This window comes from Taudactylus pleione, unplaced genomic scaffold (genome assembly GCF_031769625.1).
Source record: "Taudactylus pleione unplaced genomic scaffold, aTauple2 ptg000282l, whole genome shotgun sequence".
NCBI lineage: Eukaryota > Metazoa > Chordata > Amphibia > Anura > Myobatrachidae > Taudactylus > Taudactylus pleione.
Genome location: NW_028284684.1, coordinates 12,574,570 through 12,601,370, shown reverse-complemented (window position 1 = coordinate 12,601,370; position 26,801 = coordinate 12,574,570). Strand labels below are relative to the sequence as shown.

Here is a 26,801-nt window from a genome sequence, read left to right as displayed (position 1 = left end):
TAGATGTAGAAACCCCCAGAGAGTGAGAGACTGTGTGTATATATATATATATATATATATATACATAGATGTAGAAACCCCCCAGAGAGTGAGAAACTGTAGATGGATATAGAAACCCCCCAGAGAGTGAGACTATGTAGATAGATGTAGAACCCCCCCCCCCCAGAGAGTTGAGACGAAAGATATAGAAACCCCCCAGAGAGTGCAAGACTGATGATAGATAGATAGATAGATAGATAGATAGATAGATAGATAGATAGATAGATAGATGTAAAAAAAACCCAGAGGGTGAGACTATGTGGATAGATGTAGAATCCCCCCAGGGTGAGAGACTGTAAATAAATAGAAACCCCCCAGAGAGTGAGAGACTGTAGATATATAGATAGATGTAGAAAACCCCTAGAGAGTGAGAAACTGTAGATGGATATAGAAAGCCCCCAGAGAGTGAGACTATGTAGATGTAGAATCCCCCCCAGAGAGTGAGATGATAGATATAGAAACCCCCCAGAGAGTGAGAGACTGATAGATGTAGAAACCCCCCAGAGGGTGAGACACTGTAGATAAATAGAAACCCCCCAGAGAGTGAAAGACTGTAAATAGCTGTAGATGCCCCCAGGGAGTAAGACACTGTAGATAGATGTAGAAACCCCCCAGAGCAAGTGAGAGAGAGAGAGACTGTAGATCGATCACATACAAAACCAAAACTTCCTCTGTTGGATCCAAGCTATTGATCCTCCTGATTGGGATCTCTGGGATCCCCCTGAGTCAGGTCTCTCCCCCACGCTGCATGCTCCCACCTCTGGGCTGCATGCCATCCCTCAGTCAGCTCAGCTTTCAGTTTGTGGTCAGCACTGCAAGGCCGACTTTTGGCAGATGGGACAGAACAAATGGAGATGGAAGCATCTAGTGGCACCTGACAGTACTACACTCATCAGTGACACTGACGGCGGCTCTCTATTCTGTGCCCAGCCAGCTCATAAGAGGGATGGGGGGGGGGGGGCGGGCGTTTGGGTACTCAGAACCCCCCCCTCCCCCTACATGCCACATCATCAAAGGAGCCATTTGTGTAACTAGTAACATCACTTTTATCATGTAAAAGGAATTTCGAACAAGACGTAAGGTCAAAATTAAACTGAACTGTTCACACAAGGCAGAATGGGTCCATGTATTCATGTTGTTTATGCAAGATTCTGACCTTACCATCTGCATATTATAGCAGAAATAGAGTTTCACCAGACCAGGTACAATTTTCCCAATTTGCCAGTAGCCTCTGTACTTATCTGACAGTAATGAATGGAACCTGTGTGATCTAGTACTGTATCAACTTCAAGGTTCGATAAGTTGTGCTTTCAGAGATGCTCTTCTGCATGGCACTAACGTATGGTTATTTAGGTCACTGTCTCCTTTCTGTCAGCTTAAACCTTGACATTTTGTTTTAAATTCTCATTAATAAGGTTTTAGCCCATGGAACTACCACTCACTGAATATATTTTGTAATGCGCAGCATCGTCTGTAAACTCTAGAGACTGTTGTGCATGAAAATCCCAGGAGATCAGCAGTTTCTGAGATATTTAAACCACAATGTCTGACTAATAATTTATCCACAGTCAAAAGTCACTTCTGTCGCATTTCTTCCCCATTATGTTTGTTCTGAACAACAACTGAATCTCTTGACCATGTCTGCTTGCTTTTATGCATTGAGTTGCTGCTACATGATTGACGGATTAGATACTTCCATTAAAGAGAAGGTGTGCCTAATAAAGTTGCCACTAAGAGATGGCCCTAGCATCTCTATGGCCATCAAATAAAGTTGTATATTGCCTCCTCCTCATAATCTATATGGTTGGTTCATACAGGGGCTTCCAGTAATGTACAAATTACTTGGTTATCCTTATATTCTTGTCTTTATTTTATTTCCCAGTGTGTTCCTGGATGACTTCCTAGCAACTGGAAGAGTCGGGGATCAGTCACCACAGCTGGAGTTTGAACAGCTTCCCTTCAATCACCCCCTATATATCATGTACTCATCTGGCACCACAGGAGCACCCAAGTGCATGGTGCATTCAGCAGGAGTAAGTATTAACTTTGGTTTAGTTGCAAAAGACTGGTGACAGATATCTGTTGTGTTGTAATACTGTATTTGTGAGAACCAATGCATCTGCTCCTAAAATCAGCTCATAGTTTAACTACCCAAATTAAATCTACCATAACATAAAATCGCTAGCCTATTTGTAAACGTCTCCGAAAAGCTCAGCTACTAATTGTTGTGAAAATAGTTTAAACTGCCTAAAGCTACTAATTTCTAATTATATGCTCAGAACAAATATTCATTTTATTTATCCTTAAAGCTTGCCATGGTAGTTCTCTGCAAATATGTCTGATGGATTGTGTAAACATTTCATCTGTTACATCATATCTGATATTATTATTATAATACATTATTTTGATATTCAACATTGGACAAACAGAACAAGAACCTGCAATCATATCTCATTGTAATGGACATTCTAGCATGGGCATGGTCATGTCAGCAGAAAAGTTGAATTCGGAAATTAAAAAAAAATTTGAGAAAACTGGTCATGTATCCAGATAAAAATAATGAGATCTCATTAACTGTTCAATTTTCTGCTCATAGTTCCAGCAGCCAAAATGCCTGAATTTGCTTTAGTAGATTGGAAATAACAATGGGGTGTTGGCTGAGTAAAATTAATCATGCCGAGAAATGTATTTATTTTTTTTGAGAACTAGAAAATTTCACCTCACTTTGTGTCCTTTTGATGTGCTTGTGTTGGTTAGACTGTGATATATGCACTTGTGTGGCAGTATTGCTACTTTTACAGAGGACAAGGGACCTCATTCAGAGGCGGTCGCAAGAAGCGATCGCTCTCTCTGAATGAGGGCGGGCGCTTCTTGTTTTTTGGTGCAGCTGTCAGCTTAGCTAGCGACCATGGTGATGGTCGCGATGGTGATCATCATCGCGACCATCAGGGCTTGCGACCAGACCCTAAGGTTGGGTCTGGGCACTCGCAAGCCCCAGGGAGCTTTCTGCTCTGATGGAGCAGGAAGCTCCCCACTGACATCACTGATGATGTCAGTGTGGCCGCCCACAAAACGGTAGATCAGATCAGATCAGTCGTTCCTTAAGGAACGCCTCAGACCAGATCAGATCAGTCGTTCCTTAAGGAACGCCTCAGTTTTGGAAACCACCCCCCCGGCCCGCCTACAAAAAGGGGCGAGCTGTCGATCAACATCGACAGCCGCCCCTTTTGTAGCGAGCTCTGGAGCAAAAGGCTTGCGCACGCGCAGTGAGGCCGCTGGACGTGCCCAGGGCTACCCATCTACCCGGTTGCGAGCACATCGGTGCTTGCGACCGGGTCTGAATGACCCCCAAGATCTTCTCTAGTGACCAAAATTCCCCACACACAAGCAATATATTTTATTCTAGTTAAGGGCTATTTCACACACAACTGTTTTTATCCGTCCTGTAAAAAAACTGACCTTTTTTTTTTACCGTTGTTTCAACTTCAGTGGAAGTTACAAATACATTAAGGTTTCCACACTGTTACAGCCGTGATAACCACTGACTAGGACGGCAGACTAAGGCTCTTTTCACACACAACAGTTTTGTCCGGACAGAAATTATTTAATTTTTTTTCCTGTGGATCAGTCCCTTTCACACACAGTGGTTTTGTGTAATGTTATTGCCGTGTGTTACAATCTCTTTTCAATCTTTAAAACTGAAACCGTGGACGGCAGCCATCCTAGTCAGTGGTTATCATGACTGTAACACGGCGACTGTGCCGTGTTCGTGCAGTGTGGAAGCCCTAATGTATCTGTAACTTCTGCTGAAGTTAAACATCGGTAAAAAAAGTTGTGTGTGAAATAGCCCTAAAAGTACATATTTTGCATATCTCTTAGTGCACAGATGTAGTCATTCTTTGCTCATACATTTTAAAAATATCCACTGGTGGACCAAATTATTTTACGTGTAATACTGAGGAGATCTGTAAAACATGCACTGTTAGGGGTCCCTGAGAACTGGAGTTGGAAAACATTGCTTTGGGCTCTCATATATGACAGCCAAATGTGAATACCAAAGCTGCATACACACACAACGATTTTGTTACCAACGATTTTCTGAACGATTTTCTGGCAGATTTTTTAAAGTGTAATGAACGATTTTTTGAACTACAAACTATTTTTGTAACTTCCCTTAATGAAAATCGTTCAGTTGGCCAGGCAGAATAAACTACAAACGGGAACGCACATGAACGATAATCGTTCATTGTTATAACTCAGAAACTGAACGATTTTTTTCAATTATTGAACGATAACGACATCGTTTTAGTTAAATCGTTCAAAAATTTGTTACGTGTGTATGCACCAACTGAACGATTTTCATTAAGGGAAGTTACAAAAATCGTAAATTGTGTGTATGCAGCTATAGACCTACATAAGCCATAATGACCACAACTACGTATATGGGTTTGTGAAAATGCTGTATTCTGACTGCTTGTAGTTGTATTCTATGAATTCTGTTACATTGTGTTATCGTATCTGCCTCATCCAAGGAAGATCACTGTTGTTGTTGCACTGCAGATCTTAGAATGCAGAAACAAACTGTTATCACAGACCATTTACTTTACTCCTCTAACTATAACGTCAGCAGAGTTGAAAAAAGTGTCAACGGTGTACGAGTCTGGCTGCTGACTGCGATGTGAAGTCTCACCTATAGAGCTGCTGTGTCCTCAGCAACTCTATGAGAAATACAGTGTGTGAGACTGCAGGCGTCACATTAACAATTTCACTGCTGAAAGAATCTTTGTAAATTTTTTCAGACATGATTGTGTTAAAAAAGATAACTAGCATTTTCCAGCAATATTAATCCTCCTTTAGAAGTTTTGCAAAAACACTTTGGCCCGTATTCAATTAGGGAGCGAAAAGTCCGTGCTGGACTTTTTGCTCCACATCGGAGATTTTCCTGGGATAAAGTATCAGGCGCGCACCCGCTTTATCCCGTATTCAATTAGGAAGCAGCGAAAACGTGAGCCTGCGGAAAGGTAAGTATCGCTAAAAATTCGGGAATTTTCGGGTTTTGTTCCTAGGACCCCCCTAAAGATGTCCAGACATGGGGAATCACTGTGGGTACCCTCGTTTAGCCCTGCAGAATGTGTTCTGCATTTTTAAATAGCCGTGGCAGGTGTTTTTTTCCGACATTAGAACAAGTGATACAGAAGAGCACTTAGGTTTGTTTTTTCGATTTTTTAAGTGGTTACTTCAAATTTGGGGTACATGAAAATGGGTACTAGCATATTTTTAAGTCCCTAAACTAATTTTTTTAAAATTCTGCAAAAATGTACCTGCCGCTAATAGCTTATTCTAGAAAACACCTGCCGCATACTTAGAGTACCCCTGAACCTATTGGGCTATTTTTAAACACTGTTTGCCTTTTTTTTTTATTTTTGCCCCAAAATTTTTATTATTTTTTTGGGGTGTCCCTATTTTTTTTTTTTTTTTTTGACACAGTTCATATTTAGGGGCTATTCCCAGGGGTGCAGGTTTATTTTTTTTTTTAAGCCTGCACCCCTAAAGCCCAATTCTGCACTTTTTTTCGCCATGTAAAACATGGTGAAAAGTTATCCCCATTTTTTTTCAAAAACTTTTTGAACCTGCGAAAAGTCTTTGAAATTGAATACAGGGATAATTGAAATCCCGCTGCCGGGATTTGAACCAAGCATACCGATTCCGTCACATGATTGATTTTTTTTTTTTTGCAAGTTTCAAAACTGCTGCTCAACGCAGGTGATTTTGCCCTCCAACTTGCCATATTTATGATCTGGTGGTTTGGAGGCCTATATTTCATGCAGTTTATCTGATACAGCATATGGTTTAGGAGACACTGCCATTATTTCCCTTTTTTCTTTTTTTTTTTTTAATTTAGTATTTTTTTATTGATTTTGATATGAAATTACAGAAAAAAATAAGTACATGCTTCGCAGCTGCTAAAACACAGCAAAGGCATATCATCACAGTGCACAGATACTCATGGTTATATAAACAGAGTATATAGATATCAGCGAGAAATAAAAAATTTGAAAGTCACACATTCAAAACCGCAAATAAACAAACAAAATGTGTGGAGTGGCACATACTGTACCATTTTCATAATAAGCCAACACTTAAACAAATCCCATATTAATCTAAGAAGGGATGTAGGGGAGAAAGAATTAACATCACAACCTAAAATTTTTATAAATTCTTCAGTCAGGCCGACGCGGGGAAGCATATTTCGAGGAGAGCCATCTGGACCATATCTTGTCATATTTAGCTTCTGTTTTACGAGTTCTATACAGATAGCTTTCATGCTGCAACGCTATAGCAACCAAGGAAAACCAAGCCTTCACTTTTAAAAAAGAAAAAACACCACCTTATTTACTAATTAGTGTTGGTCCCAGCCCTCTAATTGGACGCTCAAAGCCCGCACTTGGGCATGTCTGGCCCAACTGGTACTATTGTCCTGTGGGTACCAGGGAACGAAGGTAAATAGGTTTCTTTCTCTCTTGCTTTCTATATATAAAATTGTGCCTTATTTTCTATATATAATAGTTCCTCTTTTTATTGTTCTAATTAATATTACACCCATATTTATGTGAATGGTAATTGTGTCCCCATATTTAATTAATTAGTTAATAGCTCCCCCTTATTTGAATAGTTAATTATGACCAAGTACTATTTTTATAATTGTTCCTTCAATTATTACCCCCTAACATTTTCCATACTGCAGTGGTATCAATATGTACTTACCTACTTCTTCTTTATTCTTCTTCTCTATTAAAGGGAGATGGTCCCCTCACAATAAGCACCCAATGTAAAATAAGTTACTAGCTGGTATGTCAGCCTATTTAATAGGCAGCCAGTTAGTCAGGAGCAGATGAGTAATGTGATGTCTCATAGAGATTTCATGCACAGTGTGCTTCCTATAATATTTATTTTCTCCTTAGTTTTCTATTAAGCTAAGGATGCTGTATGATAACAAACATTATTTTTACGTGTTTAATGTACACCCTGTCTGATAAGGGATCTTCTTTTTTTTTCCTTAGGGAACCCTGATAAAGCATTTATGTGAGCACATTTTACATGGCAATACTACAAGCAGTGATATCATCATGTACTACACCACGGTAATATACTCTCTTGTGGATCACAGTACTTCTTAGCAAATTTCAAATATGGTGCACAACACATAGCTGACCTAGGGCTATATTTACTAAAGTGCAGGTTTTTAGAAGTTGAGATGTTGCCAATAGCAACCAATCAGATTCTAGCTATTATCTAGGTGCAGGATAAATGTTAAGTAGAATCTGATTGGTTGCTATTGGCAACATCTCCAATTCTAAAAACCAACATTTTAGTAAATATACCCCCTAGCCTTTGTTTAGGTGCGTTTGACAAAGTTCTTATCACTCATTTTAGTTTTCTAAAAAAAATAATAATAAATAAAAACACAATAGGCAGGAGGTAAAGTGGTCAAGTCAGAGGGCTAGAATTAGACCAGCAGCAGAAAATATTTAAGTGCCACTATCTTCTGCATGTCCTATGTATTGACAGATTTCACACTGGGTGAGTGGGTGAGGGGCAGCTAGGACATCCTGCTGCCAATCAGCAGCACAGAGTAGGAAAGCAATTCTCTGCAGGGATATCCGTGTCCAACACACCTCTATGTGATGTAATAGTCATGCATCCAAACTGTTTATATTTAGAAATGGGATGTAGTTACAAACCCGGTGGTCGAGATTCCGGCGCTCAGAATACCAGCGCCAGAATCCTGACCGCCGGCATCCCGACTGTGAGTATTAGGGTTAGGGGGAGGGTTACGGTTAGGCTGCAGGGGGTAGGGTTAGGCTGTTGGGAGTGTTGGTCTGCAGGGAGGAAGGGTTAGGTTTAGGCTGAGTTAGGGTGCGAACACTTATTTATTGGGTCGGGATTCTGACTGTTGGGATGACGCTGTCTGTATTCTGACTACTGACATCTCGTCAGCCGGGATCCCGTACCCAACCCTTAGAAACGCCTCTTGTGATTTACCATGCCTACTTATAAACTGTTCTTTGAAGTGATAATTATTTTATCCCATTGAATCTTGTGAGATGAGGCCATGCCACCCAAGGCACGGGCATGTGCTGCTATCGAACTGCTGTCATGCTGCAGCCTTTGTCAGAAGGTTTTAACAACTTCATAATCAACAAAATACAAATTAAAGATCAAATGGATTTTCCCAGTAACCAACTTAAATTACTCTAATATATTACCGGTATATAGATTTAATAATTAAGTTTTGAGCTTTTCCAAAACGTTATGTCCCTGCATTTGTAAATATCTAACGTTACTGAATGGTTGGTTGAACACACTTTTTTTTTGTTTCTAATGAGGAAGGTATTGGCATGTGTTTCTTATTTTACAGGCTGGATGGATGATGTGGAACTGGCTGGTTACAGTAATAGCAACTGGAGCCTCTGTGGTGCTGTATGATGGCTCTCCTCTTGTTCCCAGTCCAAATGTGCTATGGGATCTTGTGGACCGACTAGGGTAAGTCGCATCCCTACCCAATTGCAAAATATGAGTCCTGTAAAGTTGCATAGTGCAATCTTCTATATGTCCACTGAGAAGCACAGATGAACCTGTGGGGTAATGAAGCAGTGACTATACAGGTGCTCTGTGTGAGGGTTTGTCTTGTGGATGTTCTAAACCTAGTTCAGTGACGCGAGGTCAGTGGCTGGGGAGCCACACATGTATAGAAACACAGTTTTTATATCAAGACTTTGGAGCATGACAGGGAGTATAATAGGAGAGGGAGTATGACCGGGGAGGCCCTGCCTACCCTGACTGCACGTCCCTGACCTAGGGCCGTATTCAATTAGTTTCGCACCTGCGATACTTTTTCGCCTGCCGTACTTTTCGCCTACATCGCATATTTTAGCCGCGGAAACTTATCACGCGTGATTCGCACTATTCAATTCCAAAAGAAGTGAAAACGCAACCTGGCGAATGCAAATCAGGCGAAAAGTGCTGACAGAATTGTGGAATTCAGCCTGACACCCCCTAAAAGATGCACTAACATTGGGGATCAATGTACATGGCCCCCGAATAGCCCTAATAAAGCTATTTGGGGTACTTGAGGTGTGTCAATTTCTTCTAATTAGCGTCTTTGCACAAGTGGTGAAGAAATAGTATTAAGCAGTTTTTTTGTGTGAAAATAAGTCGTCCTGTCAAATTTGGGGTACTTGAAAATGGGTGCAGGCATGGTTTAAAGTCGCAAAAGTTAAGTTTAAAAAAACATAAAAAACCGCACCTTCAGCAAACACCTGCAATCAAAAAAACACCTCACCCATACTTGCAGACCCCCCAAAGTCTATTTCACTAGTTTTTATGTTTGTACCCCCACTTTGCACTTTTTCGCCCCCTTTTTCAAAGTGCTTTTTTGGGGTGTTCCACGTTTTTTTTTAAGGTTTTTTTTTATTACGCAGTTATCCTTTGGAAGGGCTGTCCCAAGGGTGCTGAGTAGTTTCCCCACCTTTTCACCCACAATAGCGATTTTCTTTTCTCCACCTAATCAGAGATGAATCTTTTTCGCCTGTTACATTGTATTGCGTTTTCGAGAGCACGACAAGCGGATGCAGTTGAATACGGCGATACTTTTCCGACAGGCGAAAAGATGCAATCGGCGATACTTTTTTGCGGATTCCGACTTTTAGTGGCTGATTGAATACGGGCCCTAGTTGTAGTTGAAACAAATAATTCAATCTTCTGACATTAGTGAGCGTGGACTATTAGTGAATGTGAAGTATCATGGTAACAAGAAAAAACACAATGTTTATTTGTGGAAATGTATCTAGATATATGACTGAATAATCCAATATATGCAGTAGCATACTTTCTTATATAACAATTGTGGCAATAATATATACTTTATATGGAGAGGTTTCATTGACACATCTGGGGACTGATTCAGAGTTTGTGCTTGTGAGAAATGTGATTTGTGTACAATTTTACACTTTGTACAGTACATGCACCAAAACGTATGCCCATATTTTTGGTTCAGCAAAGGAGACGCAGGTCAGGGGCAGTCACATGTAAGTTCAGTACATTTGGCACACGCAGACACAAGTCAGACAGCCTTGGTATTCGATGTTGACTTGCGCATATCCTTTGCACATCCCATAGAGCTTGTGCAATTTCTGAGTCAATAATGACTGCGTATTTGCAACTAACTGTAGATATGTGCATGTCAAAATACAGCCATGGAAAGATAAGTGTACAGAGTAAATAGACCACTCTGGTTATGCCATAAAATCTTTTCAAATGATTATTTAGTTTATTTGTAGAACTATTGAAATTACTATAGGGTTAAGACTAATACAGCAACCTGAGTCATATTTGTAGTAAAGACACAAGTTACATCTTTTATTACTGCGGCACATGAAAATCGTGGAATTTCTTTATATACAGTGCATCCAGAAAGTATTCACAGCGCTTCACTTTTTCCACATTTTGTTATGTTACAGCCTTATTCCAAAATGGAATAAATTCATATTTGTCCTCAAAATTCTACACACAATACCCCATAATGACAACGTGTAAAAAGTTTTTTTTGAGATGTTTGCAAATTTAATTAAAAAAAAAAAGCTAAAATCACATGTACAGTAGTGTTCACAGCCTTTGCCATGAAGCTCAAAATTGAGCTCAGGTGCATCCTGTTTCCACTGATCATCCTTGAGATGTTCCTACAGCTTAATTGGAGTCCACCTGTGGTAAATTCAGTTGATTGGACATGATTTTGAAAGGTATACACCTGTCTATATAAGGTCCCACACTTGACAGTGCATGTCAGAGCACAAACCAAGCATGAAGTCCAAGGAATTGTCTGTAGACCTCCGAGACAGGATTGTCTTGAGGCACAAATCTGGGGAATGGTACAGAAAAGTATCTGCTGCTTTGAAGTTCCCAATTAGCACAGTGACCTCCATCATCTGTAAATGGAAGAAGTTCGGAACCACCAGAACTCTTCCTAGAGTTGGCCGTCCATCTAAACTGAGCGATCGGGAGAGAAGGGCCCTAGTCAGGGAGGTGACCAAGAACCCGATGGTCACTCAGTCAGAGGTACAACATTCCTCTATGGAGAGAGGAGAACCTTCCAGGAGGACAACCATCTCTGCAGCAATCCACCAATCAGGCCTGTATGGTAGAGTGGCCAGACGGAAGCCACTCCTTAGTAAAAAGCACATGGCAGCCTGCCTGGAATTTGCCAAAATGCACCTGAAGGACTCCCAGACCACGAGACTCTGGTCTGATGAGACAAAGATTGAACTCTTTGGCGTCAGTGCCAGGCACCGCTCATCACCAGGCCAATACCATCCCTACAGTGAAGCATGGTGGTGGCAGCATCATGCTGTGGGGATGTTTTTCAGCGGCAGGAACTGGGAGACTAGTCAGGAGGGAAAGATGAATGCAGCAATGTACAGAGACATCCTGGATGAAAACCTGCTCCAGAGCGCTCTTGACCTCAGACTGGGGCGACTGTTTATCTTTCAGCAGGAGTGGCTTCAGGACAACTCTATGAATGTCCTTGAGTGGCCCATCAAGAGCCCAGACTTGAATCCGATTGAACATCTCTGGAGAGATCTGAAAATGGCTGTGCACCGACGCTTCCCATCCAACCTGATGGAGCTTGAGAGGTGCTGCAAAGCGGAATGGGCGAAATTGCCCAAAGATAGGTGTGCCAAGCTTGTGGCATCATATTCAAATAGACTTGAGGCTGTAATTGCTGCCGAAGGTGCATCAACAAAGTATTGAGCAAAGGCTGTGAATACTTGTACAGGTGATTTCTTAGTTTTTGTTTTTTAATAAAATTTGCAGAAATCTCAAAAACTTTTTACACATTGTCATTATGGGGTATTGTGTGTAGAATTTTGAGGACAAACTTTAATTTATTCCATTTCGAAATAAGGCTGTAACACAGTGATTCCCAACCTCTGTCCTCAAGGCACACTAACAGTCCTGGTTTTAGTGATATCCATGATTGTGCACAGAGGGTTAAATCAAAATAACTGAGATACTAATTAAGTCACTTGTGCTCAAGTATGGCTATCCCTAAAACCTGGACTGTTATTGTGCCTTGAGGACCATGGCTGGGAACCCCTGCTGTAACATAACAAAATGTGGAAAAAGTGAAGCGATGTGAATATTTTCCGGATGCACTGTATGTCTAAGTATATATATATATATATATATGTGTGTGTTAACTTTTTTAGTTCTAAAAGGGCAGGTTCAAATTTTTAAAATGGGCAAAGTGTAATAGGGTGAGAGTTTTATCTTCAAAATGGGAAAAAATCTGAATGAGAGTTTAAATCGTGAGCTTTTTTTTTAGTCTAAAAACATGCGAGTTTGCATGTTCTCTGACTCATTGGGCAAGTTTAAAAAGTGTCAGAGTTTACTGCTAAATTGTCACATTTTGTAAACTGTCACCCTATTACATTTGACCCAATATGTGTTATTATAACGTGTAAGTTATTGATCCCAACCTTTAGGACAGCAAAAAGGAAGCAGATAGAAAGAGCTGGATGACATGTAGGATTCCTCAAGGAGATATTTAATTAGCTTTTTTAGCCCAAATCTGCTGCTGAACTTCAATCCTCTGTCTAATAATGACTATGTTGAGCTATTTATGCTGTCACTGAATTCAGCAGAGCATAGCAGTCAAAAGCAGCTCTTGACTTATTCAAAGGAGGGCACCAAGGGCGAGGCGGATTCGGTATGATACACCGCCGGCCGCACTTGGAAGGAAATCCCGATCGTCTAGAAGGTAAGTACTTACTAACCTAACTCTACCCCCTAACTCTCCTTTAGGGTGCCTAACCCTAACCTCCCCCCCCCCCGTGCCTAACCCTAATCCCCCCTCTAGGTGCCTAAACCTATCCCCCCCTACCCCGCCGCCTAAACCTAAGTCCCCTGGGGGGGTGCCTAACCCTAACCTTCCCCCAGGGGTGCCTAGCCCTCCCTCCCCCTAGCCTAAACCTAACCTCCCAGTGGGGTTTCCAACACTATGTCCCCTCCGGGAACCCTAAACCTAACCCCCCCCCTCGCTGGGATTCTGTAGTCTAGATTCTGGCGGTCGGCATTGTGACTGCCGGCATCATAAACGTATGCCGTCTAAAACATGTAAAAGCTCGCGGAAGCATAAAAAGATGCCCACTGAAGGCTTCTCTGATCTGGACGCAACATCGGATCAACATCGCAACCATCGGTCGCATCATCGGACATCTGAGTAACCCTAGGGTTAAGCACGATGTCCACTGCATCTAAGCTGGTAAGATCAGTGAATCTGTGTTGGAAGACATAGACACTGGCTTTGGCATTCCCACAAAACGGAGACGACATGCCTTCGGTTTGTGCAACGTCTCCAGCGTCTACAGTGCACTGAAACCGACATCGTAGCTGTATTGCGACACATGCACAGTCCTCTAAACATCGTCCAACTCTGCAAAAATCGTAAAAGCATCCACCACTGAATCGGCCCCTATGTACTTTTAATATAGGAATATGCTAGATGCCATGTGTCTGTCTGCTATCAAGAAAGAATATTTTATTTGTATTTCTGTAGTGCACACATGGGGAAAGATAGAGGAATCCTCCATGAACTGTTAAAGCAAATTCATTTATGTGAAGTTCATTGTAGCAGGGGACACTTCATCCTCACATGGAATGGATGATATAGCGCTCCTGCCTCTTTATCGCCAAAATCAAGAGTCTGAATATGAGGACTTAGTAGGCAGCGAAGAATCCCTGGAGATCTTCTTATACTTAAAATCCTTGCCTACAAAGAAGGCGTTTGCTGACATCAGTGAAGTTCTACTATAAAGAGGTGTGATCTCAGTGATAAAGGGCAGCCTAACTCCACTAGGTACAGAATTTCAGGTGTAGAAATACTGCAAGATCCCATTACAAACTCTGCTGCAGACCTGGAGAAAACTATTTTCAAGCAGGCTGATTCCATTCAGCTACACTAGCAACTTCATGATGTTGAAAAGCATCTTGTAGTACAAGGTTTACGTAAATTCCTTTTGATATACCTGAGGATTTGATGGCAATATGGAAATTATTGTTGTCTGAAAGACTTAAATAGAGCAAGCTTCTAGGGCTCTGAAACCTGAGAGGTCAACCTCAGATATTTCAAGAGGCTTCAGCTGTTGTCAGTTTTATTCCACAACAGAGGAAACCATGAGAGAGGCTAAATTGCAGAAGCCTCTGCTGTGTGATAACCTCTGCTGTGTGATAACCCCGTGAGATTACTCTCTTTCAGGATCTCTCTGCTCATTTTACAAAAGAGGCGAGCACTGTGGTCTTATACTGGGTTTCCTCAAAGGACTATTTTATTGATGGCTAACAAGTGTATTGTAGTGTTGATCCTCGGATGAGCTTTCACTTTTCACAAGGTTCTGGTCAATACTTAAGTATTTTAATGCCTTTAATAGGTACCCAAATGCTATTTGTGAGTTCTTTTACATATTGAAAGGCTGTGTGTATTCTGGTGATAAAGCCAGAGGAGTCTTTATCATTTTTCCCAGCATGTTCCATTTAAGCTCATAGGTATATAGTGGGAATATGAGTGGAGATATTTATTTCTTGAAGGCCAGATCAATATTGTTACCTGTACTTGGGCTGATTTTTATGTTCCCAATAAACTACAATCCTCTTGCAGGATTTTACCTACATTGGAACGGTTCTCCTATTGGTGATTTGGAGATTTTAATTTCATGCTAAATCCTATATTGGATTGCTCTGTTGGGGTCTCCTGTATCCCCTGGGTTCGGATGCATTCGCCTAAACATAAGTGTTATTATTCTAATTTGTTATCTACTTTATATTCTTCTATTTAAATTGGAGTTCTCCCCATGAATAGATGGTAAACTAGTTAGAAACTGAATACATCTTTCCAAGCGCAAAAATAGGAAGTGAACCTTACAGGAGATGCTTTATCGTCCTTTCTAATGAACTGTACTCATAAAAATGTCACTAGGAAAATAACATAGTAAAAATATGTTTTACATACTTGTCTTCTCTCACTAAGTTTATTCATTTGAACTATTATCCATAGTTTATTTATTTGCACTATAACTTGTTTTTCGCTGGGTCTCTTCACTTAGCTTTCTGGGGAAGTTATAATATTCTTTCAGCTAAAAAACATATTTCCTTTTTTACTTGATAAAAATGTAAGTGAATTGTCTGCATGTCTGCGATATTGGGATCTGGTTACATCCTCAGAATGTTGACCTGTTCACAATGTTGACATCTTTTAAATATCGCCGACGGTTTGGATTGGTCTGCAGGGGGATGTTAGGCTTGGGTTGTGGAGCGAGGGAGGGGGGGTTAGGGACTAGAGGGATTGTTAGGGGTATGGATTAGAGCAGTGGCGTAACTAGGGCAGGGCGATCGGGGCACGTGTCCTGGTTGCCGTGGAACCGGGGGCGTGCAGGGGGGGGGGCGCCGCCGGCCACGGTACCGGCCCGCCCTAGTTAGCCAGTGTAGTGCCGACCGCAGTGTGTGCGGTCAGCATTACACATCTACACAGGACCGGCGCTAGGCTTCCCAGCGCCGATCCTGTGCTGCACAGCTGAGCCCTTTCCCTCCCCCTGAACGCTTGCCCAATAGCGCCAGGAGGAGGGTGGCAGGCGGGCGGGCTCAGGCTGTGCTGACACACAGATCGCCGCCAGCGCTGGCGGCGATGTGTGTGTTAACCAGCAGCCAATGAGAGTCAGACGACTCTCATTGGCTGCTGCTGCTACTGCACACACATCACCGCCGAGCGGCAGCGATGTGTGTGTGAATCAGCAGGCAATGAGGTCAGACAGACTCTCATTGGCTGCTGCTGCTGCACACAAATCACCGCCAGTTCTGGCGGCGATGTGTGTTAAACAGCAGTCAATGAGCGTCAGATAGACGCTCATTGACTGCTGCAGCCGCAGCGCCCACTGCAAGAGCCGGCTCCCTTCCGGCTCCTGCAGTGGGTAATGGGAGAGACGTCATGACATCATGACGTCTCTCCCATAATGCAGAGCGCGCCAGCCCGGGAGGACTGAAGTGCGGACTGCAGCGTGGATTCAGGTAAGAATGTTTACTTTTATTTATTGTTTCATTTCAGTGTGTATTTATCGGGGGGGGAGGAGTCTAAGGTGGGGACTACTACTGGGGGCACTGCTTCGGGGGGGGGGGGGGACCACTACTGGGGTCTACTACAGGGGGGGGACTATTACTAAAGAGGGGACTACTACTGGGGGCACTGCTTCGAGGGGGGGCACGGGACCACTACTGGGAGCTACTACTCGGGGGGGATACTACTGGGGGCACTGCATTGGGAGGGACCACTACTGGGGTCTACTACAGGGGACACTGCATTAAGGGGGACTCCTACTGGGGCCACTATAAAGGGCATTGTGTAGGGGGGACTACTACTGGGGGCACTGCATTGTTGGGGGACCACTACTGGGGGGGACCACTACTATTGGGGGCACTGCATCAAGGGGGACTCCTACTGGGGCACTATATAAGGGGCTTACTACTGGGGGCACTTCACAGGGGGGACCACTACAGGGGGCACTGAAAAGGGAGAACCACTACAGGAGGCACTGCATAGGGGGGGCAACTACAGGGGGCACTGTATAAGGGGCACTACTGGGGTGCTGCATATGGGGGATCACTACTGGGGGCACTGTATAAGGGGAACTAATGGCGGGCTGCATAAGGGGGACTACTACAGGGGGAACTGTGTAAGGGGCACTGCATATGGGGGATCACTACTGGGGGCCTGTATAAGGTGAACTAATCGGGGGCTGCATAAGGGGGACCACTAATGGGGGTACTGTATAAGGGCACTACTGGGAGCCTGCTTAAGAGGGACCACTACTGGGAGCATTGTATACTGGGGGTACTAAATAAGGGGGACCACTACTAGGGGCACTGCATAGGGGGGACTGTATAAGGGGCACTGCATTAAGGTGCAAATTGAAAAATGTTCACAGTGACCATTTTTCAGTGGCCACGCCCATTTTTCGACACGCGCGCCCTCAATGGGGGGGTGTTTTATGGGGGGGCTCAATTTTCAAATTTGCCCTGGGCTCCAAATACCCTAGTTACGCCACTGGATTAGAGTTAGGGGGACGAATATTCAAAAGAGCACCACTCCTCAGATCTAGTCACCGGAACTTCTCCTCACATGACCGCCGTGATCCAGAACACGACGCTGCCGCCGGGACCAGGTAAGACACCACTAGACCACCAGGGGTCGTTTCTCAACAGTCTATCATGTTGACATGTCAATCGTGTACACATGATGAATGTCGACATGGTCACTATCGACATACTAAGCATGTCGACATAACTGTTGACTAAACGTCCCAGACCTGCAGTATCAGTAGTAAAAACCTAGCTGCATATTAGAGAGTATGAAAATAAGGCACACCTCTAGCTGTGCAATACCAGTGTGGATAAATTGGTGGCTAATTTTAATTGATTACTGTAGATCTGATTTAATCAGAGAAAGCCATTCAGTTACGTCCGTGTTTCTCAAACTATCCTCGTGGAACCCTAAAGGTGCATTTCTACTACTTGTAGATCTGTTGTGTTAGTCAATTAACACACTTATTTTAAAGCTAGATGATCTGGAAAACATGCGCTGTTGGGGTTCCGTTAGGAGCTGGTTTGAGAAACGCTGTTACATAGTTACATACATGCATCTATATATGTGCACTTAACTTCAAGTATTCTTATTTGTTCTGTTTAGAATCCATATACAGTATGTATGTGTGTGTAATATATATATATATATATATATATATATATATATATATATACATATATATATATATACAGTCAGGTCCATAAATATTGGGACATTCACAGAATTTTCAGATTTTGGCCTCTATTCACCACCACAATGGTTTTGAAATGAAACAAACAAGATGTGCTTTAACTGCAGACTTTCAGATTTAATTTGAGGGTAATTACATCCAAATCGGGTGAACGGTGTAGGAATTACAACAGTTTCAATATGTGCCTCCCACTTTTTAAGGGGCCAAAAGTAATGGGACTATCAACTCAAAAGCTATTTCATGGACAGGTGTGGGCTATTCCTTCATTATTTCATTATCAATTAAGCAGGTAAAAGGTCTGGAGTTGATTCTAGGTATGACATTTGCATTTGGAATCAGTTGCTGTCGACTCTCAATATGAGATCCAAAGAGCTGTCACTATCAGTGAAGCAAGCCATCATTAGGCTGAAAAATCAAAACAAACCCATCAGAGAGATAGCAAAAACATTAGGTGTGGCCAAATCAACTGTTTGGAACATTCTTAAAAAGAAAGAATGCACCAGAGAGCTCAGCAACACCAAAAGACCCGGAAGACCACGGAAAACAACTGTGGTGGATGACAAAATAATTATTTCCCTGGTGAAGAAAAACCCCTTCACAACAGTTGACCAAATCAAGAACACTCTCCAGGAGGTAGATGTATATGTGTCAAAGTCAACAATCAATAGAAGACTTCACAAGAGTGAATATAGAGGGTTCACCACAAGATGCAAACCATTGGTGAGCTACAAAAACAGGAAGACCAGATTAGAGTTTGCCAAACAACATTTAAAAAAGCCATTATAGTTCTGGAACATCCTATGGACAGATGAGACAAAGATCAACTTGTACCAGAGTGATGAGAAGAGAAGAGTATGCAGAAGGAAAGGAACTGCTCATGATCCAAAACATACCACCTCATCATTGAAGCATGGTGGTGGTAGTGTCATGGCGTGGGCACGTATGGCTGCCAATGGAGCTGGTTCCCTTGTATTTATTGATGATGTGACTGCTGACAAAAGCAGCAGAATGAATTCTGAAATTGTTTCGGGCAATATTATATGCTCATATTCAGTCAAATGCTTCAGAAATCATTGGACGGCGCTTCACAGTGCAGATGGACAATGACCCGAAGTATACTGCAAAAGCAACCAAAGAGTTTTTTAATGCTAAAAAGTGGAATGTTATGTAATGGCCAAGTCAATCCCCTGACCTGAATCCGATTGAGCATGCATTTCACTTGATGAAGACAAAACTGAAGGGAAAATGCCCCAAGAACAAGCAGGAACTGAAGACATTTGCAGTAGAGGCCTGGCAGAGCATCACCAGGGATGAAACCCAGCGTCTGGTGATGTCTATGCTTTCCAGACTTCAGGCTGTAATTGCCTGCAAAGGATTTGCAACAAAGTATTAAAAAGTGAAAGTTAGATTTAGGATTGTTTAGTTTGTCCCATTACTTTTGGCCCCTTAAAAAATGGGTGGCACATATAGAAACCATTGTAATTCTTACACCGTTCACCTGATTTGGATGTAATTACCCTCAAATTAAATCTGAAAGTCTGCAGTTAAAGCACATCTTGTTTGTTTCATTTCAAAACCATTGTGGTGGTGAATAGAGGCCAAAATCTGAAAATTCTGTCAATGTCCCAATATTTATGGACCTGACTGTATATATATCTATATATGAAACTGCAGCACTCCTGGCGACTTGAATAAATCCACTATGACGGCATGTGATAGCAACGTTTCAGTGCTCTTTATTCAGCACTTTCATAAGCTTGATGAAAGTGCTGAAACGTTGCTATCACATGCCGTCATAGTGTATTTTTTCAAGTCGCCAGGAGTGTTGCAGTTTCTTATGTATGTATTTGACCTTTTTTGTGCTGGCACCCGGGGCATTAGTTGGCTATCCAGGGAGAGCCAGACACCAGGATAGTGTGTGTGTGTTTTTACTGCACATATGTTATAGCCATAATGTCGTGCCCATTTCTTCATAACTTGGAATGAATCATGATGGAATAAAAATATTTCTTAAATTGTTGTTCACTTACTAGTTAACACTAACCAGCAAACCAAAGTATCAAATACAAACTGCAAGAGCTGTTAAAAATTAGAAAGATCTTCTACAAAGTACCGGTTATGAATGGCACTGAGTCTTATTATAAACTCAGAGTAAATGTGATAAAAATATGTAATGTGTTAATCATTTACTTTAAACCCTAGAACTATTAAACACAACAGTTAAACTGTGAATTTGTTGTCTTTAACAAGCCAGAATTTTGTTTTGCAGGATTACCATTTTGGGAACTGGTGCCAAATGGTTGACTGTACTAGAGGAGAAAAATCTCAAACCGTGTAAGTGTTTTATTTTTGTTTTTGTGTTTTATGATCTTATTTTTTTTTTTTTTTCTTAAAGACAAATTTTATTGAGAGGATGAGACAATACATAGAAGACCCACATAAAGGTCCAAAAAAAGATGAAATAATACAATACGGATACAAGGAAAATCAACAAATTGTCAGATACATGTACTGACAAACCATAAAATAAGTATCCATAAATCTGCAGTCTCAACCAAGTTTTAACTAAAATCTAGAAATAGAAAAAAAAAAGAATAATAATACTTAGAATAGAAAAAGGAGACTTAAGAGTAGAAAAGAAGGGGAAAAGGGAGATGAGGACTCGGCTGAACTCCCGGCAAGGGGTGGCCTAGCATACAAGTCAAGGAGGACCTGTCCAATTTAGAAAAAGCAGGGGGGACCTGGAAATGGGATGTCCAGGACTCCTATATTTTAGAAAAACTGTTAGATGAACCCCGAAGAATACTGATCGTTTGAGACCTCTCCAATGACTGGGATTTCAGTTTTCTTCCAAGCTAGTGCAATGTGACACCTGGCTGCCAGCACCATATGGCAAAATAACTTATGCTGATGGTAAGGTGTTTTATTGTCTTATTAAATTAGTCAATAGATAATATTTATGTCTACACCTTTTGAACTCCAACATAGGGCTGGGATTCGCTGCGAAATTGCCCGATTTTCGCCAAAAAAAAGGCGAAAACAGAGCGGTGAAAAAAAAAAGGCGCAAAAGTTAAGAATTTGCGTCTATACCTCAAAAAATGGCTGACTTACATCGGAAATTATTTTAGAAGTGTACGATTGGCCATAATAAAAGTTGTCGGTTGGCGATAATTTGTGTATTTGGAAAAACATTAAAAAAATTATAGAAAACAATATTTTACAGGAAATTACTGTTCCATGTAAATTGGAGGTACGTTAAAATGGGTGCAAGTATATTTTCATGTCGTTAAAAGCGCAATTTTAAAAACCGTTAAAAAGCGCCTGCTGTGGCCATGTGCGATGTTTAAAACACTTGCCGCATCCATACCGCCCCCCTGAAAAACCAGACCCAATATGTTAAACCCATTTTCAACTATTTTTTTTTTTTCTCCCTAAATTTAACTGTAGTTTATCGCCAAATTAAATAACTTTAAAAAAAAAATTGGCTAATTTATCATTAGGTGGGGATGGCCAAAGGGTTCTGAAAAAAATCCCCACATTCTTAGTCAAAAATTGGGCTATTGCAATTTTTTTTCTCCTGGTCTTAGGTGAAGAAAACTTTTCGCCTGTTTTTTTTCGAAAATCGTCAGTTTTCGCCAGGTTTTTTTGGGCACAAATTGGCCAATATCGGCAGCAAAACCAGATGATTTTACCACTAATTAAATCCACCCCATATTGGGATACATTTCTAAAAACTGTTCTACATTTTGTGAAAAAAATAAAACTGGTGTCTGATGTTTGCTTTCATTTTAAAATTATTATAGAAGAATTACAAAATATTTATAGCTTTGGGAATTAGAAGAATCTGGAAGACAATGGGGAGGGTTTATGGAAACGGTCATTCATGTAATGCTACATGCAAGAAGGTTTTGTACATTCCAACTTTACTTGTTTCTAGCAATGTCTGGTTGGTTATTGTCCTAAATATCTCCATGTTTTCCACTGTCCTCCATATTCTTTTGACTACACATATTCAACCTTCTGACATGATAGTGTGGGCAGGCAGCAGCCAGCATAATAATGTCTTAATGATTAAGTGCACCAGTGAGATGTTGAGTTAAATTCACAGTATGTGCCAAAGATCACTAGTGATTGTCAGCACACAGGATCACTTGCAATATGATCAAATCACCTTGGCTGCAGTGCTACTTTAGCCCTTTCATTTGTAAACTGCGCACATAACATGATGTAGGCAGTGACCGCCTCCTTACATACTGGAACATTTTTGTAGAGTATTAATAACTCCAGTCTGTTCTGAAAAAAATGACGATATTCCCTAGAATTGGAACGTCATATTTGAACAATTTTTGAGCATTGCGATTCTTGAATTATTCCTTTTTATATTTTAAAACCCACTGCCACAATGAGACAATGGGGTACATCGCAAACACTGAAACTGTGCTATGTGTTTTTCTACAAAATGGCTGGTTATTAATCTGGATATTGTACAGATTACACAATTTATCCATTATAATCCAAATGGTTTTACACACAAATCCAAAAGTAATAGATTCTACTTTGTGTAATGGACTATTTTATTGTGTGGTAAGAGGCGTGAATGTCACATTTTGAACTTCCTCAGTTTGTATTCAGCCACTACCTTCATTGGGCCACCGCTTGCTTCATCTTTTGCGGATTTTCAGATGAATCATTTCTGTTCAAATCTCCTTTATCAATCAACAAGTATTTTCTGAAAGTTTAGTAAAAGTCATCCTTTTTATTGCATTTATCTCCGAAGGTGTTCATTTAAGGTGTTGATTTATATATTTTGTGTTTTTCAAAGCAAATGTTGCTCAGCCTCTGCTCAGATGAGCCATGGAATTGTGGAATGGTCACACATGTGAATATGTACTGTGCAGTTAAATAGCTGCTATTGCACACACACAAAGAAAAAAGTGCAAATGACCCCCAAGAACCTCTAACGTAGCACAATGTGGTAATATGAGAGTTGTAGTAACACTGTGAGGAGAGGTCTACAAACAGAGAATACAAGAGATCACATACATGTCGAGGACTTGGTGGCAGTGGTTTTATTTGTAAACAATTTGAAGGTATTTGATGTAATTACTTTTAACAGGTGAAACGAACAGTCTGAAAACGCTTCATACAATACTATCAACTGGGTCACCTCTAAAGCCACAAAGCTATGACTACGTGTATGAGCATATAAAAAAGAATGTCCTGCTTGGGTCTATTTCAGGTATGAGCATCCAGTCTATACTGGCAGCTTTGTGCATCAGTGTACTAATATTAATGTTAGACTGTTAATGTTAAAATGTAAGATTGATGTTAGACTGCCAAAGTAATACACAGACCAAGCAGTCTTTATCTGTGTTTTACAATGTTCATTAGTTTTATTTTTAGCTTTGTTTGCCCTTTTACGGCATAATACATAAAAACTACATTATTATTATTATAAATGATGTATGTAAGGTCTTTTATGTTCAGAATTACTATGTTCTAATTTTGATTCAAAATGAGGGGAAATCAGAAGGATAATCAGAATAATCTAGTGTTCTCTATCTTAACCAAATTGTTTCATAATGTCATTGATTTCCAATGGCATTGTGTATTTCTGGATTCATTCATATTTCATAGCCAGAGGGCTTATCGCCATAGAGGTAACTGTGGGCTTTGGTCAAATTACATCCCTTAATAATTGTTAATGTTATTTTGTTCTGAAAAGATCTTCTTCTAGGCAGGTCCATAGAACACGTTTGTTGAAGCCCACACCCCTGAGGCACAGGGCCTGATTCAGAGGTGCACGCAATTTGAACGCAATGCCAATTTTCACATAGTTGAGCGATTATTTGCTACTGCACATGCTCCAAAAGTGCTGAAAATCCCAACGACATATGCGTTACACTGAGTGTACGCAGAAAGATGCTGTTGCGTTAGGGACAGACGGTATAAGAAATGGGGTGGCAAGGTGATGGACACATAAAAAAATCTGTCTCATGGGCGTGTTATGGGAGCAGAGCCTGCCCTAGGTATAGGCAAACTAAACAAATGCCTATGGTATTTGGAATGCCTAGGTGTATACAGGGGCACATAGGGCAGCGTAGGTTTGGGATAGGCACGGCTGGGGTACCTACTGCCGCTGCACGGAGTCAACGATTGAAGCTCAGCTAACCGATCCGATCAAATCGGGCAGCAACAGTAAGCGGGCAACGGTGGTTTAAGGTAGCGGAGCACCTGGAAGGCGGCTAGTGGCAGCTGCGATTAGAATGAGCTTCTGCACATGGGCAGAGGCTCATTCAGAACTATAAGTAAATGGCTGCAGGAGGGCTGCTGCACTCGCAGCAGCTCCTCCCATGGGCCTTTGCGGAGCTCGGAGTTGTGAGTCGCACCTCACGGCTCCGGGCTCCGCCTCCAGCAATCTTCACACACAGCTGCGACCTGTCAGCCTGATCCGGGAAAAGCGGGCCCACCACCCACGGCTTGCTGTACCTAGAGTCTGGCGGCTCTGCTGGCTGAGCAAAAGTAAAGTCTGGAACTGGGAGAGGGCCGGGGTGTTGTGGCGCTCACTGATGGGAGAGAGGTGCGAGATGATGAGGTTGGGTGCTGACATTGTGCTGTGCTGGGTGAGGGGTGTTGTGCTGGGATAGGAGTTCTGGGTCAGGTGAGGGGTACTTGCGCTGTGCTGGGAGACGGGGGGTTCTGTGCTTGGAGAAGGCTATGATTTGTGCTTTGCTGGGAGAGGAGCTCAATCAGAACTGCCAGAGTCTCCGTCTAGCTGGCAGCAGGGTGGCCCTAAGATGTAACGCCCTCAATGATTCTTGACATGCCACCATCGGCGCACCACCGACCCTTGCACCAGTCCTTTGACAGGTGCACTTTATCCATCTGAACATGGCCTCTGTGGCTGTACGTTTGGGAACGCAGATGCTTTCATTGCCCGCGACACTCCCATACAGAGATGGCCCTAAGATGTAATGCCCTCAATGATTCTTGACATGCCACCATCGGCGCACCACCGACCCTTGCACCAGTCCTTTGACAGGTGCAGTTTATCCATCTGAACATGGCCTCTGTGGCTGTACGTTTGGGAACGCAGATGCTTTCATTGCCCGCGACACTCCCATACAGAGATGGCCCTAAGATGTAACGCCCTCAATGATTCTTGACATGCCACCATCGGCGCACCACCGACCCTTGCACCAGTCCTTTGACAGGTGCAGTTTATCCATCTGAACATGGCCTCTGTGGCTGTACGTTTGGGAACGCAGATGCTTTCACTGCCCGCGACACTCCCATACAGAGATGGCCCAAGTCAAAGTTGTGCCCTAGGCAAGATTTTGGCTGGTGTCCCACCAAGTCAGATCATGAAAAGGGGTGTGGCCTTCCCCCAATGTGCTGTGTTCTCTGGTGCTGGGGGCAGATTTTGGGGCCGTGAGGTGTGACTCACTACTCCGGCTCTAGTCAAGAATCATTGGCGGTGTTACAGCATGCAGAGACGCTGAAAGTGGGCGTTTTAGGGCTTGCTCATTCAGATGCAAGCTACTGGACCAGGGGAAGGCTAAAAGTAGCATTTGCATATTATGAGAGCTGCAACTCTGGCAGCAGATGCTTGAGTGGACACCGCAGCATCCACCTCTGAATCAGGCCCACAGTGTGGAATCTCTCAAAAAAAAACGCTTGTTAGGAACACTGTATAACCTTTACACAATGCTAAGCCATGTTTTGATCAAAATCCTTTGCTGTCTAGTTTCTTATAAGTTGGCACCACCTTGAGAAAGGCGATGAGAAGCCCATTTTTTTTCTCCCATTTTTACATAGGAGGGTTAGTCTCATGAGGTGGCTGATTAAATATTGAACAAATAGGTGAAAAACCCTCTTCTGATTAGAAAAGTCTAGAAAAATAAGCTTGCAATGCATAGGCAAAACAGCCACACTTGTATGGGGGTATTTACTACTATTAGCATCATTAGTATTGTACTTGTGAAGCAGCATGGTACTGCGCTGAACAGTTTATATAAACAATACAGTGCATGAAGCAACAAGATGACTGCGGACATGTAATAATGGTGAAGAGGACCTTGCTCCTGAGAAATTACCATCTAGTGCCGATAGGGGTACAGCTGACGAGCAAGAAAGTTGATGGAAAATGTTATCCCTCCAGAAATGTGCAGAAGTTGAAAGGGATTAATTGTTTTAAAAATGTGAAGGAGTTCTGAGTTTAGTTTATGACAGAAAATATCCTAGACAAGTACAACCTCTCTGGGACTACTGTGAAACCGGGTGGGATTGAACTACCAAAGAGAAAAATGGATCAAAAGAATGGCCATTAGAACAGAGAGCTAACATTAGGTCTGCTTTGGCTCTTAAGGTGCATACACACACAACGATTTTTTGAACGACTATCGATAACGATGTCGTTTATTGTTCAATCGTAGAATAAATTGTTCACTTTCTGAGTTAAAACGATGAACGATTATCGTTCATGCGCGTTTACGTTTGTAGTTCATTCAGACTGACCAACTCAACGATTTTCAGTAAGGGAATATGCAAAAATCGTTTGTAGATCAAAAAAATCGTTCATTACATTTAGTAAATGAACAGTTGTAGTAAACTATTTTCGTTAATTTTTCCCTTGAAAAAATTACTGAAAATCGTTTACTAAAATCGTTCATTTACTAAATCGTTGTGTGTGTGTGTGTGTGTGTGTGTGCACCTTAACTGCTACTTGTTCCTCTACAGATTGTTGTTCGTTCCTGTAAGGAGAGATAATTGAGACTGCATTTGTTTCAGGTGGGGTCACTCCTGATACAGCATTGATTAAGACCTGTCCGATAATGGCAAACATGCACTTCTTACATTTATAAGTGTGTAAATGACATCTTC

At 41.8% G+C, this 26,801-nt stretch overlaps 1 protein-coding gene across 1 annotated transcript in view; it reads left to right on the top strand.

The window, feature by feature from the left end:
* AACS (acetoacetyl-CoA synthetase) overlaps positions 1–26,801 on the top strand; it is a 172,885-nt gene that overhangs the window by 121,670 nt on the left and 24,414 nt on the right. Inside the window, exons 8-12 of the mRNA XM_088482114.1 lie at positions 1,922–2,072; positions 7,101–7,181; positions 8,459–8,583; positions 20,188–20,252; positions 23,035–23,157. Coding sequence (XP_088338240.1) covers positions 1,922–2,072; positions 7,101–7,181; positions 8,459–8,583; positions 20,188–20,252; positions 23,035–23,157 — 545 coding nt within the window. The remainder of the gene's footprint in view (positions 1–1,921; positions 2,073–7,100; positions 7,182–8,458; positions 8,584–20,187; positions 20,253–23,034; positions 23,158–26,801) is intronic.